The sequence below is a fragment of the Styela clava genome, chromosome 12 (assembly GCF_964204865.1).
Source record: "Styela clava chromosome 12, kaStyClav1.hap1.2, whole genome shotgun sequence".
NCBI classification, from domain to species: domain Eukaryota; kingdom Metazoa; phylum Chordata; class Ascidiacea; order Stolidobranchia; family Styelidae; genus Styela; species Styela clava.
This window is the reverse complement of record NC_135261.1, coordinates 13,453,568-13,474,875: the sequence shown is the minus strand read 5'-3', so window position 1 is coordinate 13,474,875 and position 21,308 is coordinate 13,453,568. Positions and strand designations below refer to the sequence as shown.

At 31.1% G+C, this 21,308-nt stretch overlaps 1 protein-coding gene across 2 annotated transcripts; it reads right to left on the bottom strand.

Moving 5' to 3' along the window:
• Positions 1-21,308, bottom strand: LOC120329626 (uncharacterized). Of its 2 annotated transcripts, XM_078118434.1 has the most exons (14): positions 21,216-21,308; positions 21,040-21,094; positions 18,932-19,045; positions 17,006-17,135; positions 16,205-16,301; positions 12,360-12,465; positions 10,134-10,255; positions 9,219-9,342; positions 8,406-8,572; positions 5,665-5,823; positions 4,761-4,876; positions 3,976-4,266; positions 3,221-3,407; positions 1-2,723 (listed from the first exon to the last, which is right to left on the bottom strand). In XM_078118434.1, the coding sequence occupies exons 2-14, from the start codon at positions 21,053-21,055 to the stop codon at positions 1,989-1,991; spliced, it is 2,364 nt and encodes a 787-aa protein (XP_077974560.1). In that variant the 5' UTR covers positions 21,056-21,094; positions 21,216-21,308; the 3' UTR covers positions 1-1,988. The 2 variants fall into 2 exon arrangements, with proteins under 2 accessions (XP_077974560.1, XP_039252276.2); XM_039396342.2 differs by lacking the exon at positions 21,040-21,094.

The following is a 21,308-nucleotide window of genomic DNA, read 5'->3' as shown; positions in this document are numbered from 1 at the left end:
TTCATGAAAAAGCACATGATATATTTGACAGCTCAAACAAATTCAATCTTGGAAGAAAATAGTATGGTAATAATGACACAAAGCAAAATTTAAAAAGTAGGTTGAAATAATTTCACAGGCTCATATAAGAATGTAATAAAAAATTAAAAGGCTTTATTGGGAAGCATTATTAGTTTTACTTATTTTGGATATTACATTTATTTCATTATTTATGACGTATTTTCAACAATATTATTTCATTGACCATGAAAGACTAATGGAGTTTGGATAATTATAACATGGATTTGTAAGAAGTATTGCACCGAAGACAACCAATGAAATAAGATTAAATCATAAAGGAAATTTCAAGTTTTTGTGGATAAAAAAATACTGAAAACATTCCTCATTACTTATATCAAGTATGTAGTTTTATAAAATTTATTAAACTGATCTTTCCTGCTTATCATCTTGTTTTACTATTAAAGGCTGAATGAATAGGTTACATTATTTAACTTAATGATTCAAATCAATATCAGAAAAAAAGAAGATCATTCAAATAGAGCAGCAAAATAAGAGATAGAGCATCAGAATCACCATGACAACTATTGCATAATACTTACTGTCAGGAATAGATAGGGTGGAAGATATTAACAGATTTGAACTTAATCAAACATTAGAGCACAATATTAGGTCTTGGTAATTTTGGAAAAAAAAAACGAGACAAAATCAGAGAGAGAGTTTGATTGGCAGTTTCTAACTCTAGCAGGACAAAAATCATAAAGTATTACTTCATATGAGTTAAATTAGGAAATAACAGGTTTCCCATTAGGATTCCCATTTACTGCAACTGCCTGTTATTGCATAATCTGTCTCATTTATTTTCTCCGGTAGTTTACCAACACCGGAAATTTTTGAGGAATGAATGAATAATATTCATATTCGCAATAATCAAAATGGTCATATATTTGGTAAAATAATGAGATGTTCTGCAGATAGAGATGACTGTGCAATGGTAAATTTTGTCAAATATTAATCAAAGCCTTAACATTTTACATTATGCAGAAATTTCTCGAATAAATTATAGATAATCCTAAAACAATATTGAAAACCTGAAAAATTTTCACAGAAAAAAATATGCTCCAGGAATACCACAATATTATGCGCAACGAATATAAATGGCTTAGAGTTATCAATAAAAAAAAAGAGTAACTGGTGAAGCCTGAACATAGTTCAAAAATCAGTAATTTTGACAAAATTATTGGTTAATCTTAATTTTGATGATCAGTAATAAGCCAGCGAGCGATTGAAGAATAAAAAAAGCAGTAATACCTTAATATACACAGAAAAATTTGCATTGCTCAGTCAAAAAACAGGAACACTAAGAAATAATCAGTCAAAAACAATGATTACAAAGTAGGAATGACTGTAACTTGGATGTTGTAATTAAGTTTTACTGCACTTTGAATAATACAAAGAATAAAGCACCTAAGGGAAGCACTTGTTGTGAATGAAATAATAAGAAGTATAATACTAATATCTGGAAGAATTTCATTAAAAATATAATCTCAAAAACGAAGAAACTTTTAAAAAAATTGTCTTATCTTATTGTCTTTTCATATTTTATGGAATGTTTTAAAACATTTGGCATGTCATGTTTTTATTTTAGGAATTGTTAACATTCTTTCATGCTTGATCATCTTCGTTTCAAATCATAATTTTTCGTAATTCTTAATATTTTTTAGACTAGGAATTTATGGGCACTGACAGCTTCCAAACAATATTGAAAAAATGGACAATTTATGACCGACTATAGTATTTCAAAAAAGGATTTAAAAAATTTGTAAATTTAGTAAAAGTGACAAATTCTCAAAACATAATATCACAATAAACTAACTTATTTTAACTTTTACAAAACTAGCCCCAAAAATTTGAAAATTAAATAAACATAGGATTGTGATAAACTCTCATTACATAGTAATATGGTATACACACCCCATTTGAAGTTAATATTATCTAGTCATTGATATATTATCATTTATATTATCAAAATTTGAGTTTTTCATGGCTTTTTTATCATTACACAAACAAGGTGTAGTGCAGCAGAAACTGTGCCTGGTTGAGTCCTGTTTAAACATAATATGGCTTTTATGAGATGACAAAAAATAAGGATCTTGAACAATAGAAGAAGATTCAGAAATACCGTTAATTAATCTTGATTTCAGTGCTTTTACATCTTGTAAAGAACCTTTAGGATGTTTACATGCCATCCTAGAAATATTTCTTCTCGCACTTTCTCTCGTGTTATGAGATGACTGGTAACTCAGATAAGTTACGTCCGATATAGACGACATAAGTGAAGAATCTGCTTTTGATTCAGCGTTTTTCGCAGAGTGCGAAATCGAACTTTGGCATGAAGTTTTGCGAAATGATAAAACTGGCGACGGAGAAGTAGCAGAAAGAATCGGCATAGATGAATAACGATATAATTTTGATATGTTCGATGGAAGCCTTTGTTGTTTTATATTATTATTATTACAGTTTAACGGAGTTTGTACAGTTCGTGAATGCCTCCGTGTTGTATTTTTACTAAAACACGAGTTTGTCGGAATTTTTCCTTTCATATTGGAGATAGCACTGATGCTTGAAGTATACTCCGTTTCAGTACCATTTTCTTTTACAGTTTGATAAGACGAAACATTCTCTGAAAATCTGTCTTCAAGTGCTTGAATATCAGAACAACTCGCCTAGGTAAATATAATATAGTGATTAAAAATAATGAAGATTGAAGAGACTAAGTCAGCCCTGAGTGCGAAATTTCATAACATAGGAAATATCTCATAAAAATCCAAATAATAGTACATTTAAGAAATTGCAATGTAAGAAATCAAACTACTAGAAATAACATTTTACAATGACTGAGATAGGACTTTAAATTGATAGTAATGAAATTGCAACTTGTGACACAAAACTAACTTTATAGGAATTTGATGTTTAAACTTAAATGACATTTTCTACAGTTGAAAGAAGGTTAAAAATGAATTAATTACAAACGCTTTCGACTTGACTTTAAAATTAAACTAGGTACATTCATCGACTTGAATATTCTATATAAATATCACTCAAAAGCTGCTTTCATTCTTTCTGGAATATCCTAGTACGATCAAAATATTTACTGGACGAATGAACTCATTATGTAAAAATCTTTTTCCAAAATTTGACAAAAATACAAATAATAACTTACTGCTCGTAAGCCACGAATTTGAGATTGAATCTTTCCAAATCTTAAGGCATACTCAGCCACTCCACTGGCACAAGCAATTCTTGACCTTGATGAACAAAAATCATCAAATTTTTGAGTATGTAACACAGTTTTGTTTTCACTCTCGGACTTTGGTAGATGCTCAGTGATGTTTGGTATAGGTTCTGATCTGTCAGTAAAACATTTTAAGAATTTGTTAAGTCCAGTAAATTCAAAACTTTTACCAAGGAAATAGAATTTAGAAAAAACAAATTATGCACAAGGAAAGGTGAAATAAAAAATTACTGTATGTAAGACTAAATTTATAGAGTAAAAACTGGAAAGTACCAACTGAATCATTAATATAATCTAAAAACATATCCGGGGTTAGCCAACTGAATCTTTCAAACGACCAAACTTTTAATGCATAAGTGCTCATCTGCATACGGATGTATATTGTAAAGATGGCTACTGTATAGCCTTTGTTTTTTAGTAAGTAGCACTAGCAAAAGTACGTTTTTTGTATGCGGGTGTGTCATAATTTGAGTTTAATGTGGTGATTGCTTGTAGGCAGAAATTAATGTGGTCTGCACGCTAACGAAAATGTGTAAATTTGGCCCAGTAGTACATAAAGTTTGCCGACCATTTTTCAAATAGAAAAGAAATCTTCTACTACTGAGTGTCCTTTACGAACAAAGACTAGGATTCAACATTATACAAATAAAACAACTCATGCAACCAAAATTTATAAGACATACTCATATAATTTGGCATGCTCCTTCTCGCTTGTCATCGTGTCGACCTTCTCACATAACGTTAGCACTGGTGTCACAACCTCCTCAGATTCCTCATCAAAGCCACTCGATGTATCCGAGTGAGATAGAGCTGAAGAAACATCCTCTTCGCTTGATGAGAGTGTATTTGATATCCGAGATGGCCTTACAATGATATTCTCTCCATGTTGTGTTGATTTTTTAATTTCCTCAACACCAATATGTTTTAGTCTATGTGGCAGAGTGGCAACATCAGGAGAGAGTCTTCCATCATTGCTATGAAAGATTGAAACAAATTCATTTAATATCGCTGGACTACTACGATAAGATAGAATTCACATATTTATCATGGGGGAGAGGAAAGTAGATAAGATGACTTTAACATATGGCGAACCACGCCCTCTTGTTCGGTTATCATTCCATGTCGGGTATGGTATTAGTTAGCCAGTTATTTGTTTTCAGATGCACGGACTTGATGGTGGAGGAAGCCATAACCGACAAGCGTTTACGTGAACCCCCCTACGCCGGCGAGGAGTCCAGCAATCCACTCGTACATAATTTAATGTAAAAAATTTCAGAGCTTATCAAATTAGAAATGCTTTACAACATGACATCTTATTAAGAATAGTAATGCCATATTAACAAAAGTTCAACAAAAGAACGAATATTATTATTCATCAGTGCATTCCTAGTGTTGGATACAGCCAATATTAATTGATTTATCCTCTTTTGTCATGATGGTTAGAATACCTACCACAAATCATATTTACCTTACTATTTCTTCTAATTCGAAAGAATCGACTTTAACCATGTTTAGAATATTTTTTCTGCCGAGTTGTTTCCATGGTGATAAACGGGCAGGGGATGACAAAGGTTCAGTCAAAATCTGGAATAAAAAACAAAAATTTAAAAACCTGAGATGTGTTGTCACTCTGTTTTCATGTAACACTGAGTTGAGTTTAAAACTCAAAAAAAGTTGCCAAACTAAGAGGTCGGCTCATACTAGCATAACTCTGATCGCACCAAAGGGTCGGGTTAAACAAGCATAACTCTGAGCGCACTCAAATGAAATGACATTATGCTAACTTAATTCCAACAACCATTTGCTGTGATAGGTGTGTAAGGTATGGTGTGTTAGGATTTGTAGGGTCAGCCTACATGCGGATTTTTATAAATTCACTGTTTTATGGCTGTTTTTTTTTTTGGGGGGGGGGGGGATGATTATATGCCACACCCCTCCTCACCTAGGATATTATAGATTAGGAAGGCAATGGCAAACCAGAAAGATATCGGACCTTCCAAATAATAAGCAATTCCTTAAATATCGTTAGATATCAGTTGCTGCTTGCTTGTATAAAGCTTTGTTTGTAGTGAAAGCCGTGGATAGGCAATGTAAAAAGAAAAAGAGACTATACCACCATATATGTGTTCTTAATAGATTCCTGGATCCACTCAGGGTAATCAAATGTACAATGGCAAGCGTATCACTAACGTTTGGCACGACGTGCCACACCATTTTGTTGGCAACTTGGAGTCACTTTGGTTATGCTTTTGGGCATTTACTAAATAAACATTTATAGTTTGCACACATGAACTTGCTTTGTACAAATTCTCATACAATGTTACCATTTAATCTCAACACAGCATGCAGAGGACAACAAAAGTACAACTAACCAATTTTTCCACAATTTCAGATTCAAGTAAGCGATCTGGTGGTATGTCATCAGGTTCAATTTGGTTTATAAGAACATGGTTAGCTTGTGGTGATGTTGTGCATAGATCGGATACTTCATGGGATTCTCCACCTCTGTCAAAAGTTTGTTGTTTCTCAAGCTGTCAAAAATAATTCGTAAATTTAACATAGCAATTTGGTACAAAACAGGCTGATAAAAAATTTGCTTCATATGCTGGCAAGGCAAGTAACATACACACTGGTTGAAACTTATATTCATTATTATATTTAGAAACGGATTATGTCAATTCCTACGGACCGTTTATGAAAATATCGTTCCATTCTGACCATTTTTTGTCATCAAATTTCAGTGACTGTAATCTATCACATATATTATTACAGTCTATTTCCAATCAATTGAATTGGACCTGAACGTATTTAAATACAAAAGATATATCTTTTTTCAAAAAATAAAAATAGATAGGCTAATAGATAGAAAAAAGGAATGAAACGCAATATCAAAATGATTAAATTTACTTCATCCCAATAAAAGAAAACATGATAAAATATTATTAGGTTAGAGATGGCCCGCACTTGAAAAAGGTATCCCATATAATTTGCAAATGTTGCTGCAAAATCTATTTTTCTATTTTGCAGTAGCACAGAATATCTTGTTTTTAAATAAGAAATTGGCATACAGACAAATGATCGATCGTATTCCATACAAATATCAGATGCAAATTTAGAATGATTCCATAATTTGGCATTGTTCCATCTACAAACTTAATTGAATCTATTGAATTAGAAACTAATGTGGATCAAAGTATGAGGAATAAAATGAATTAAATATTAGGATAAAACTTGTATAATTTCAGTGCGCCAACGAGATTAATTACAATGATTGTCATTAATGTAACCATCATAGAATATTCAGAATCATAGATATTGTTTGAAACCCTGAATGATTATTTAAGACAAAAGTCACAAAAAATTAAATGGAAAAAAAAATGATATTCACTTATTCCTGATATGAACAAATCATTTATGCCAAGAGCTATATTTGAATATCCTGTCAATGTATTATTGCTCTCTAATGTGATTTAAATTAACTTAAAGTATAATTTGGTTATAAACTATGAGCGCTCAGTAAAACAGATCTTCTAAATAATTTCATGGTTTTTCATAAATTGAATTTTTCTGAAATTTAAATTCAAACTGTGGTAGTCAATAATAGTTGATGAAGTCACATTTGCGTGATACTGCATTGTTAATTAAAAAATTTTTACGGATTAAAGGATTTGGATCTTTTATGTTTTAATATGATACAGTACCAGATAGCAATAAGCGCACATTATTCTACCTAAATCAAGACAAAAATATTTCTGGAATAATGGAAAATTACAAAAACATATTTGAGGTAAGGCTTTTGAACTACCGGTACTTGAAGTTGGTCTTAATTATTAAATCTTGCTACAGGCTATAGCATCCTTGAATTGAGGCAAAAGAATTGAAGGACAGGTCGTTAATCCCATAGAAACCCAATTGACATACCAAGATGAAAGCATTTGTGTATGCCAAACGAAACAAGATTTATGCCTGTATGATGTAGTGAAAGTACAAAAACGGAAACCTACTTTTTCCCTAATTTAAATTTGAGCTGGCTATAAATATAACTATAAGATATTTTTAACACCAATGCTAAAGCTAAAAACATTCTGTCACAGTCTGTAGACAAAATCAAAACTAATTTAGACTAATTTCTTTCCATAAAATAGATTTCTAATACAATATATAATGATAGTACTTCAATACCAAAGATACATATTTCAACCTTTTGGGTTCATGAATAATTAAAGTAAATCCCAATAATCTGACAAATTGACACTCTGCACTGCTGTTTATGAACCTTTATGGGTCCGTTATGTAGGGATTAAGGTACGATCACATGGATTACATGTACTCGCCTTTCAAAACTAGAAGTATAGCCCTATTAATATACTTCATATGAGGAGTGGTCCTGATTAAATATTTATCAGTTTATGCCAGACTAAAAATATATTTGTGACTGAGTAGATAGTAGGCTTTTAAATTAATGCATTGTACCTCAATAAGTCCCATCAAAAATATAAACTATTTGTATTTAAATTGTCCAGTCTAGATATGAAATTAACGAAAGTATCACATTTCATTATTTTGCATTACAAATCTTTTCATTTTATATGCGAGAGTGAATTAATTATTGAAAAATGCATATCAAATGATTGTAGTCATTTTAATAATCATGGTGTTTCAATATGTATAGTATATGATACATATTAGGCTAGCATAGATAAAACCTTGTCGTTGTGCAGAAGAGGTTAATGTGCATATTGGGTAGATTACATTCATATAATACATATAGGCAAGGGTTATGAACTATAGGCATATTTACAACATTGTATTTGTGCCTAACTTTCCTTATATAAGATACTAGAAAACTATCCCACTTCTTTGACATAGGATGTCCTATCTATATTTATTAGATACAGAAAAAATTGAAAACAAACTTTATTTTCAACAAATTGGTAATGCGATTCCCAAAGTGACAACAGAATTTTTTTAATGGCCTCACAAACAACAATGCTGCACACATTTGCACTGGATAGAATAATTGTGGAGTAAACATGTCCTAAGACAAAAACATGAATCAAAATTTGACGAAACAATTTTATAATTAACGATTCTCTGAAAATAAAAAACTTACTTTATTTAATTTCTGATATAAAGCTTTATTTCCCAGAACTTCTTTTTCAGAATAATGTTTATCTCGTTTTGGCGAATAATTTTCTTTTTCCTGAGAACTTTCTCTTATCGGTGTAATATGTTTATCCTTCAAACTCGCACTGCTGCTATCAGACTTGTCAGCTGTTTCTGCAATGAAAACATAAAATAAATTGAATAAAAGTTAAAAAAAACTGATATTCAAATACTTTCAAATTAAATTTATTTCATAAAATTAGAAGTTAATTGCAAGAAAGGAAAATGAAAGGGTATGATGGTCGTAAACAATGCCTTGTTTTCGCATTTCTGAATTATATTCGTTAGTTTTAGGTTATGTTTTGGACATTTAAATATAAATGAAAAATTCAATGATCACTTTTTCTTCCTAGAAGTTTCAGTTTAATTGCAGTAATCAAAAATTAGTGTAGAAATAGCTGTGCTAGACTAGGCTAAAATTCTTCACCGGTACTTTTAAAAAACAGATTGTTGAATGCTATGAATCAGAATGATGGTTTGAAACAAATACCCCATTTTACAACGTCGCTGACTGGCGAAACTATTAAAATAGGCATCGAAAATTTTACAATGATAAAGTACAGAAAGAATTCCCTGGGGGTCAAAGGTCGGAGAAGGTTCATTGAAAGCAGACATAATCTAACCTTTTTCTAAAAGAATATTTTTCGAATCTCACTTGCATTAAACTCACCAGACAGAGGACATTCTACATTTGAAGCCCTGTGGAATTTAATTGGCTGTTCCATCGTATCATTGGTTAATTATAAATTAAAATATTTACCGTCTGTCCCTGCCTCTTCTTCCAAATTAGGCAAAAGATGTTCAAATGACGATTGCCGAGATTTTGACCACCTATGTCGCTTCTTCTGTGGTGGAATTCGCTTTGAATGAAGTGCTCCATTGTTCTAGAAAAACATAACATATGTTGTATATTTCTTATTTATCATTATGACATAGCAAAAGCATTGTAAGCATAAAATAATGTAATAATTTAAGAGGTAGCAAAATTATTTTTTTGAATATTAATTTTATTCAGATTACATAAAACCATATTGCTGTATTTTAACATTTATGTAATAGGCTAATAAGGAATATCAGATAGCAAAATAGATTGAGTTTAAAAAATAGAAAGATACCAAGTCAAAAAGATGGGGCCATTAATGGAAAACAAGCACATAATGGACTAACTTGAATAAAATTAAAAAAAACAGCGTAACAAAATTTTTTGAATAAATTTCAGATATGCAATGCAGTATCCAAGTTGTTATAAGGAAAAATAACAATAGTATGAAGTTCCCAACTAACTTATTCCACCTAAATTAGAATATTTTTATAGTTTCTATAAAATATGATGTGTTTTATTGAAGTCTGCTTAACACGAATACATAAAAGCCAAAGTTTCAATTCAATATATATTTGTTGTTTTCTAAAATTCAATTTAATCGAAACTCAAAATTACCGCTATGCATAGTAGGCTGATTATTATTATTTAAATTTAGATGAAAAGTATGATATACTAAACACAATCAAATTGCAATCATGACCAGGTACAAGATCACAGAAGCAAGTTTGAATTTTTAATTGAGATAACACCCTTTTTAATTCTATTTGTTAGTTGTTATTTGAAAATGAAAAATGATGATTTTTTTTGGCAACAATCACCGGAAATCATGTCGTATAGAAGATGCTAATAGACCTTGATGCTTCCAGAAGAAGAATCTTTTGAACATGATGAAGATGAAGAATCTATATTCATATTATTATCTTGACTAGCAAGCCATTCTCTAGTCTTCAATATACCATTGTGAACAGTTGGACCTTCAAAGAAAAATATAGGAGAAATTGTCAACTTGTCAAGACATGATGTACAAAATGCTTGGCATTGCACCAATGATTACTTTATGCAGGTTAGAAGACTAATGATGTTTCTTGGAAAATTATGCGTGAAAGAATTTTTGCAGGGTGATTCCCGTAATCATTGTCTTTGGAATGATAGAAAGACATAGGCTATTAGAGATTGGACATATGATTTTTATTAAGCCGTCTTATCAACTTCGTTTTCTCAAAGGTTAAATATAAAAATGCAATTCTAAAATGTAGAATACCATTAGCCTAACAAGATAAAATAACAAACTGGATTCAGTCCTAGAAATTTTCAAGTTAATTATTGAACGATATAGATGCATTGGCATTCAAATTAGGCAATATTGGTAATATTTAGTGACAATAGCGGAAGATATTGTATGAAAATTTAAGTGTCGCAATAACATTGTTTCAAATGGCATATAAGTGAGAAGTGAAAATCCCCATTATAGACTTGAACCAAAGAAGTTGATAAAAATTTCTTATCAAGTGTTCTTCGAAGGCATATAAATTTTAACATCCAATTGCATATCGGTATTACCAAAAGCATATCGGCCTACTTCTATTACCACTAATAGATCATTTTTCAAAACACTCAATTCCCCCAAAGTCGTAAATAATTTTATTAAATATAATATATTCAGAATAAAACAAACAACATCCATTCGTTTCAAATTTCAATAATCCCATAATTATATTTGCATCTCATATTTCATTGTAACACAGTATTGTTCATATTGATGTGATGTCTAATATTTCATTGCTTATTAAAATCCATAATTTCAAAAATACCCAATTATTTTTTCTGATAGAAAGACATTTAATTTAATAAGTTTCGAGAATATCATATATTTCCTTATTAAATTACTTTAACCACACAAATATGTATCTATACGTTTTAAAAATATAATATCCAATATTAATTAAGAATTAATACTCGCTTAATGATAATATGACAATATTGATTAGCAGTACACAATACCACGGTAAAAAGATATTAATTGTGTTAGGTCATTATAATAAACATCTGTCAAACTATTTCCTGATACATAAGAATAGTCACTTCTCCTTAGGCTAAAGTCTAAAGGTATAATACTTCCCACGCTATCAATCAAAGGTTAGTAATTTGATGTACTAAGTCGCACAAATATGAAATATCGAAAATGATATTTTGTATGACATTAAAATGCTTAACCGCATACTTCTCATCGATGTCAGGAATGAAATCGTCAGAAAATTTTTATGCTGATTTGCATGACGTCAAACTGAAATTCCCATACATTATATACACAGAAATATTAATCAGGGACAAAGAGGACAAATATTAAAATAAGGGAATCACAAGTAATTGCCATATTAGATCAAAATATTTTTATCGCCGTTTCTGTAACAGTATATCTCCATAGCAAAACCTATACTAAACAACAACATATCCTTGAATTTAATGACTATGTTGCTCTGTTATGACTATGCCTGACTTGATCTTGATTGATATGAACAGGCTTGATACTTTTATAAATTACGGTACTGATAGATCTTGAGTGAGGTAAGTATAACTGCTGAGATCCTTTATTTAATTAAGGATAAAACTCCCAATAAATACAAAATAAATTTACAATTAGGGTAGGCCAAAACCTAATGATCTACTCTCCCGAATAAACTAACCCTTCATTTGTTCTATTCATTTGAAACAAAACCATTGAATAAAATTTACGATATTTCGAACCTTTTTAGATATTTGATTTATTTTTGTTATAGCTGTTCAATCGCCAAGGCAACCCATTTTCGTCAGTTAGGGACATGATATTTTGATATCAGAATTTTCCAATTCAAAAGCATAATTTATCATTTGTCTGAAATTTTGTTCAATGACATAGCTTAATTAGGCTTATTCAAAAAAAAAAAAAAAATTTGAAAAAAGTAAAACATTTTTGACATAGATACAGATGTATTCATTATGCAGCTACATTATATTGACAATGATTTATCAATATAGAAGGCCTTATGCTTACTTCAATGCAAGGTATTCTTTATGGTAAATTAGCATAGCTGAACCTACCAATTGCATGATGATGTGTGCTTGCGTGGTGTTGATCACATTGCTGACTACGTTGCAATTCAATTTCCTTGTTTCCAAGGGGTAGAGAAGAGAATCGTGACAAAATCTGAATGACAAAAGGTTGCATATTCAAATGTTGCATTGCTCATCAGTTGGCGTTAATCAAATATATGGAAAGGTCAAATGACTAGCCGCAGTACATCAGTAGCACACAGAAATAAGAATGAAATTTGTTTCATGGTTTGCAAAAAAACTTACAAATAAATTCCACCATAGCAATTTACTGTGGTATCAGGCTTTGTCTGGGACAAGGTTTGACAAAAGATGTCCTACTAGCTTGACATGGTAGCAATGTATGCAAATATGTAAAAAAGGAGCTAAATTTACTAAGCGGCGGAGGTCTCTAGAAAAAAGAAATAAAATAAAACAGGTTTCCAGAAATTTCTTCCATTTTTTAATTAGGTACTGGAGGTCTTTGTTGTTCAGTTAATAAAATACAAATTTGTCTAAGTGTAGACATTAAAACTAGACTAATATGAAAATACAAAGTTTTACATTTGTGTCATTAAAATAGCCTATTTAGGAGTTAATTACAACCATTTTCTGTTCCATTCTATATATAGATTCGAGCTATATATATTAATAATAACCAATGTAAGAATTGATCAATTTCTTCATTATTAATTGAAAATACAGATCATATGTTTTTCATAAGTTGACCGGATTTGTGGTATGCAAATCAGTACATTATATACAGAGTGAATCAGCATGTAATGTGTGATAATAAACCACCATTTTGTACAAAAGAACAGAAAATTCAGCACTTCATATACTAAATAATTTTATCATCAATAATGAATTTAAGCAATGAACCGTGACTGGACGGAATGCTTGAAATCGATGAAACCTGATTCCATACTGTCATTTGTTTCATAAGAGTAAGACTAATATATGGTAATTAAATTGTCATTTACTTTGAGTAGAACAGACAACAATCTAGAATCCCATTCGCAATTAAAAATGTATCCAAAATCATATATATAATAACCCCCCTATTCAGCTGAGTAGTTTTTATATATTTTAAAAAGAAAGATACTCAGAAAATTATTATTATATTATTATTTTTTACACAAATCTACTAAACTATCAAGTTATATGCTTTTATAATCTCAACAGAGCCACTTATGGGCTAAGGATTTGGTGACAAATTATATGTATTATGCGAGGATGTATAAAAATGAAGTATGGCTCAGCTATGGCCGATTATAAAATCCACTTGTAGTTTTGTCGCACAGTGATAATGATTATAAGTACTTTCAAAAACAAAATTAGAAAATTGAAATCATGAATTGCTATCAACGAGATAAGATAGACACAAATGATCCAACTACAAATTGAGATAATATTTTATTTATATCAACAATACAGAGACAGAGAATGCACTATTTTGATAAAACACCATATTTTCGATCTATCAGTATTACATATTCCGAAATTTCCCTTTGTTTGAATTTCACAACTCAATTAAACAAAATGCTTTGGACCCTATGAAATATGGTCCAATGTCAACATACTGGTAATTGATCTTAATAAAAAAAGAGCAAACAAGAATCATGGTGGATACATAGATTAGCCAAACATGTTGGCACCATATTAAAAAAAATTTGCTCCACGGTCCTTATTATCTAAGTCAGCGGTTCCCAACCTTTCTACCCTGGCGGACCGGTAAAATTAGATAAAATGTACTCGCGGACCGGCAAAAAATTGAAATGACCAAAACATAAAAGAATAACATATATTTGCGTCTTATAATGCAATGTCGGGCACTCAATATGCTTCTAGACAAAAAAGCACACTTTAAAACATTTCACACGAAGAATAACTATCAAATAATGTGCCGACCAAAAATTACAAATGAGTGAAACATAAAATAATACCATATATTTGCGTAATGAAATGCAGTGCTGGGCACCCATTATGCGTGAGAAAGGCACGCATTAAATTCTCACATTAAAATAATGCACAATTAACTTCTGTGAGAATTTTGCTGCTGTTTCGTTTCCAATACAAGATTGCGAACGAGGCAAAGAAGTTTTTGCAACACGTAGCTCTGCAGCCGCGTACAGCCGATTTCCTTGCCTCGTTTTAATCAAAGTGAGGTTTTAATTGAATCGAGTGATGAGAATGTTTTTTCGCATAACGCAGTAACTGGCTGAAAAGACGGACCACAGTTTGATTGCTCGATTACTTGGCGATGGGTATTCGTTATCAAGAGATATCTAAAATTATTATAAGTAATTCTTTTTCAATCTGGACTGTAAAGAAGAATCACAATTTTAATCAAGCCTTTTCTTTTTCATTGGGTTCATAATATTAATCCCTCTGCAGTTAATCGACGCCTCAAACGGAATGAATTTGCATTACAATGACAAAGTCGTCGATAACTTGGCGACAAGCTCAAAATCCTACTGTGTCTGGAAAAGGTCTCTGCGACTCATGCTTTTTTTTGCGTGTATCGCGTGACCACCTGAGGGGTCGCAACAATTCATATCTTACTGGATTATTATACTGTTCTTGACTGTTTTCTAGTTTAAACAAGGAGATATCCATTACGTTTCATATGAATGGTCATATTAATCAGGAAAAGCACGCAGAACAGAAAAGGCACACGTGCCGATTTTTAGGCTTCTTAATTTTGCAAGATTTGATGGAGCGCATTCGCGATGAATCGGAGCTGGAAAAGCGAAAAGTGTGAGTGATCGGCGCCAAGATGTCGCGTAATACGGCGCCAACATGTCGTGAAAGACGTCGTAATATGACGGCAGAAGAGAACTGCGTAATGAGCCAACGCAACTTTGTCTACGGTAAAGCGATTGAAACGGCATAAAAACAACAAGACAACTAAATTTCTTGCGGACCGGCAAAAAAGCTTCGCGGACCGGCGGTTGGGAACCACTGATCTAAGTGGTAAGGGAATCAGTCCATTCCCACAGCTTAATAAGTAACATTGTTAAAAAAAGCTAAACTATTCTATTCTTTGCAATAAAAATTTTATTCAAAATTCCCATTTTGTATTTTCAGTTAAAATATTTGAGAATGGAACCTGAATATGGTAATAATGATATTCATACTTTAGAAAGTAATATTGTTCGTGATATATAGCGGGACGACTATGATAAATCATGCTAGCACTGCATAATTTTTATCAGAGAGCAATTCAGCAACTTGAGACCATTTATAATGCCTTGAGACTTCAATACAAACGAAACAGAATAAACGATTGTTGCACAATGTTTACCAAAGCATAAATAATTACAGTAATGGAAACAAATTACATCCAAATAATATTTTACAGAAGGAATACTTCGAGCATAAAAAAATATTTGTCCAACTATACAATCCCTAACACTGCGTAATGAGATATTTCCGAATACCTGATGATTTCAGAATCAAATCGAATATTTTTTTTACCGTACTTGGAAGATATGTATTTGTATGTGACTATTCATTGTAATGTGTTCTCCAGACACATAAATTACTGAAATCACGGAATCCATGACTCAGAGAGTTCATGGACCATTCACACACAATAAGAAACAAGTTTCATCAATAACTCACTTGGAAGAAAGGAGTCGTATATCACAATTGCATTGTAAAAATATGGTTCAATAAAGAAAATGACAAATCTACCTCGACCTTCAGAGGACAGAAAAAAACGAGATACCAGCAATTAGAAATTTTCATCTAAACCGATTTGAATAAATTGCTATTCGGTTCGATCAGAATATTAGATTCGAAATGCCCAGCCAGAATAATGAATGTACCAAATATGATAAAATACTCACAGAAGTATGTGATTCTTCTCCTTCAAAAGGTACAAATCCTAGACCCAGTAATAAGTCCTCAGGATCACCTTCTCGGGCATCAATAAGATCTGAAATGCTACAAAAAAAATTTTTGTCACAAAAAGCTGTTTATTACAATTTACGAGTAAAGATAACTGAGCTAATCAACTAATACGTATTAATAAGATCAAATAGACCATATGGAAAATTTACTATAAATAATGTGATAACATATAGTTTTGATTGAAAAAGGAAACAACACTACCTGATCCAACTAGAATTATTGATAAAACACTATGTATTTCTATTAGCAGGGTGCTTTAAATAAGGTAATCTTGTATCAGCTAATACACGTCTTCACTGAAAACATGGGTACAGAAAAACCCGCACCTAATAAGGGTGATCCAAAAAACAGAACCCATGAATTTTTAGTTATTTCTAGGAAAATTTATTCAACACAAGAACTTCTGTTTGTGCACGATAGTACCCAAAGGTTTTAGTAACCTAGAATGTTATGCACAAAAGTAATGATCTCTCTAGAATATAATTCGAATGACATGGATTTGGTTCTTTGGGGTCAACCTATATCCTATAATATAATGATAAACTATGTTTTTGACAGGACTGGAAGTCTGTAATCTTCTCATTTTATCATAAATTAGAATAGGGGTGGGTATGGTCGTCCAAATTACAATTTGAATGACTTCCTATATAAAAGGCCTGTGAATAAGATTTGAGAATATGGTTTGCAATGACAATTGACAACATAACAAAACGAATAAAAAAACATCAACAACTCACCTAGAAATGGTTGAAACAGTGTAATTGAGATCATTTTGATCGTACTGATTTCTCTGTTGTTTCATAATTTCGAATTTGTGGACCGGTCTGTCACCAAGATCATCTTCATATTTGGCAGTGAATGTATTTGCTATCATAATAAACAAAACTTCTTATCAACAATGATAATTATTCATCTAAGTTATTCAAGTTGTTAATGACGTCAATTGGTAAGGTTTTAAAGTACATATTATATTTGTTACCACATTTGAAACTAAAAGTAATCTAAAAGTGAAAATTTTGTGAAAAACTAAGAAAACTCAAGTGTATAGGCTATATATGAGCAATTTTCAAAAAAGAATTCCTGGTATGATGCATGTGAAAAATTCTTTATTTAAATAAAATTACTATAATAACTTGAATAACGAAAATTATGATAAGAATATACTAAAATCCATTAATATTCATGATAGTCTTAATAAAAAATTCTAATCCCCTTATCCCTAATAAACAAAATATACCGGTAATCTATATCAATGAACTCTAGTATAACAACCAGACTTGATTTTGTCTGAAATAAACAAGTGCCAAGCGGGTTTTCTCAAAAATGTGTAGCCTAGCAAAATCTTTTTAGCTCAGATAAATACCCTTTTCAAATTATCAAGTTAAATTTTTGAATGTAGCCTACTTTAAATCTATACTCAATTTGAATCGATAACTGAACTTGAATTGGTATCCATATTTCCCAAAACAAAAATATTGCAGCCTCAAATAATGCAATTAATTTTTCACTACTGATTTGCATGTAATAAATAATTTCAAGTCTGGAAATTTTTTTGATAGTTGTCTGAGAAATAAGACAAAAAGCTAGCTTTCAACTAGTTAGTCAATAGTTAGTCAGAACACAAGACATGACGTTACTTGGCAAAAGTATTTACGTAAAAAAAAGTGTTTGAATGATAGTAAGAAAAATTATGTAATTCTGTATTATCCTTCTGCGAGAATAAGTATAATTATCAACATAAGTTCAGATAGGAATGGCTCTAATTCTGTGACTTATAAACAGCAACTTATCAACAGAATCACAAAAATGACATCAACTGAATAACATAATTTTCATAAATTGAAACTATCACTCATATTTCACGTCCCTACAGATCGGTTACAATTGATCTTATTTATAGGCTGCCAAACTCAATGTGGCAGAAATCAAACTGCATCTTTATGCTTAGAGAAGATAGCCGATTCAGTTTAGACAACTCCTACAATTCAAATATCATTAGCGAATAACACAAATTCCAATTGACAGTTTATGGCATATGGTAGAGGATACCATACTGTCACCACACCCATAGTGACACAGCAAACAGAAATGGGAGTCACCAAAGCAATATTTTATGGGGACCATTAAATGTTACATTACATATATCGCTGACCAGTGAGTAAACATCATTCAATAAGCATAGCAGAATAGAGATAGATTATTAAAATGCAGTGTGAAATTTGGAAATAAAAAAATCAAAAATCACAGTGTTTCATGTTCACCCCACAACATCGTATATATCTCCCCAAACATAACCATACTAACACACAATTATGTCTATAAACTTGTAGGCTACCTTAAATTTTTCACAATAGAAATTAATTACAATATCCTTACTGGAAAAACAGCAGGTCCTTTTCTTTTGTATCCTCATTTATGATTGAATCATAATTTATACACATGTCAAATCTAGATATAGCGATAATCTATATATTCTGATAATATATTATATATAATATATATAAATAATGATAATATATTACAATAGTCCATTCCAAATAACACTTTAATAAGACTGAGAGAATTGACATTTCATGAAACATAAAACTTCAGACAGGTTTGTTTCTCACTTCAGAAGTTCATTTCCTTATTGTGTAATCATGACTCGGCACTATAATGCTTACCATCAGCTCCTAATCGCAAGTCATCAAAATCTTCGCTGATTGAAAAAGTAGAAGAAGAACAACTTGTATTATCATCATGAAATTGGAATTCTAATTCCATCAGATTAAGTTTATCTGAATAAGAAAAAAAAATATATATATAAGTCAGGTAAAGAAGGTGAATAAGTCTTCTATACACTCCAGCTGATTCTATATTGCAGGGGTGGCCAACCTGCTTTGTGCTTTCGACCGTGATAGACCAAAATCTACAAAATAGCTCGCAATCGACTGAATGGCAATAAGGTCATACACAACAGCGAACGAGCATTGAATATGCAGATAACTGCACATATACAAGTGTGCATTCCTAATGAAATCACCACAAAAAATTGTATTTTGATTGTTCCATTATTTATTTAATAACAAGATTTGTTTATTAAATCATACAATTCAGATCTAAGGCCTGCCTAATTTTATTGAGTCGTTGGAAAATCCCTATAAAACCTTGCCAAGTATTCATGAAATATTTGAACGACAAAAAATAAATATTTTCAAACCATAAATGTTACATGACTGATCAAACTTCAGTAGCCTATCTAATTCACAATTTTCTCCGATTTCAAGTTCGATTCTTTGCTCGCATGGAATTAGAAAAAATCAGCCATTTTGATGCCACTGCTACTCTTGCGAATAAATTTTTCACTCTACTCATGGAGTGAGACAATAACTTTCGCATAGTTTCGACATGTTGGCTACCCCTGCTGTATAGGATAGCATTAATTATGAATTAAACTGAACAACCACTCAATAAACTCCTTGTACATGCATTCAATTGCTTTAAATGATACATTTTATATAACAAATGATCTGTCAAAATGAAATGTTTACACAAGACAGAACTTCAAACATGTAAATATGGTTGGAAGAGACCCCTCCACATTTTTCACCACTTTTGTGGGGCATAGAACGTTTATTTTATATTGTATTTAAAATACTAATTATTTGATAAAAAAAAAGTCAAATTGTTAGTTATTATCACATGCCTTTTGAATGATATCATTCCATTCACCATGTTTGAACTTGACGAAAATTGATTCCGTCTACAATTGGAGATTAAATTTATGTTATGCAACCTCCTTCAATCAGCCAAATTTAATGTAATAATAAGATGAGGCTATTACTTTTGTAAGTTATTCTTATAAAGTTCAGCTGGCAGAATATACAAAAATTACATACATATATGAAATTATTCAATTAAATATCATAAATTATAAATCAAAAGGCAACTGAACTAATATTCTATAGGCTATGCAGTTGGTGTTAACAGCCTCGGACACCGGCATGACTATAGAATAAACATTACATTAATTCTAGTCTCTAGATACACATTGCACGACAAGGGACATATCATAAATTACAATAAAAATGCCAATTCTCTTAAAACAAAGTAAATAGAGTCTTGCATTTTATATAGGTATGTATAGAATGATTTTCACATTTCATTGTATCATTATTTGCACATTTATGTGAATATTAAAGAAATTATATGTGACATGTTAATAATTATTAAAAGATTCATACTACATCACTCAATAAAGATGGATCAAATGCATTTATTAAATGTAAAATTAATCTGCTTCGGGTTGGATGTTAATAATAGCGATATTTGCTAAATGAACACAAGACTAATTAGGGGGAATAGGGTAGAGCTGAAGGAAGCAGAGAACCTATTTAAACCTGTGGGTAGCTACGGTATATAAATCCTGATCTACGGTATCCTAAACTGTAAAAAGTTATATGATATACATTCAATCTGTTGAGTTGAAATTAAAACAGGTCTAGTAACTTTCACACCATGATGTGTATGATATTTTTATAATCAGGCACAAATGACAAAATAGGTCAACTTGATAGAATTAATTATGGTAAGTACCAAGTCTTTGCAAATTCATCATTACCGTCTTATTTTCATGATAACATCTCAAAACTGCAAGGGTTCCTATTTTACTAAGTTTTCAAATTATGTCAAACATCCCAGCTGAATTAGTTGACAGTTCCTTATATCAGAGAAGACGAGAATTCATTTCAAGAAGTCAATAAATTATATTGTAACATGCAATCAATCTCACCTGATAAAATGTCCATTCCCGACACTGAACTCTCGCATGTTAATCAAGCAAACGCCTATAAACAAAGCAGCATTTTCCAGTCACATTAGAAATTACAGAATATTTAATACAATTTGATGTTCGAAAATTACTAATGCAAGCACATGCGATTCTGTCAATCTACCAAATCCAGTTACCTCCGAAAAATAATTATTTCCAGTGTTGTTGTATACATGGGTGAGATTTTCCTTGTTTAAATGATACAATAAATATTTAACTAGAGAGCTGAA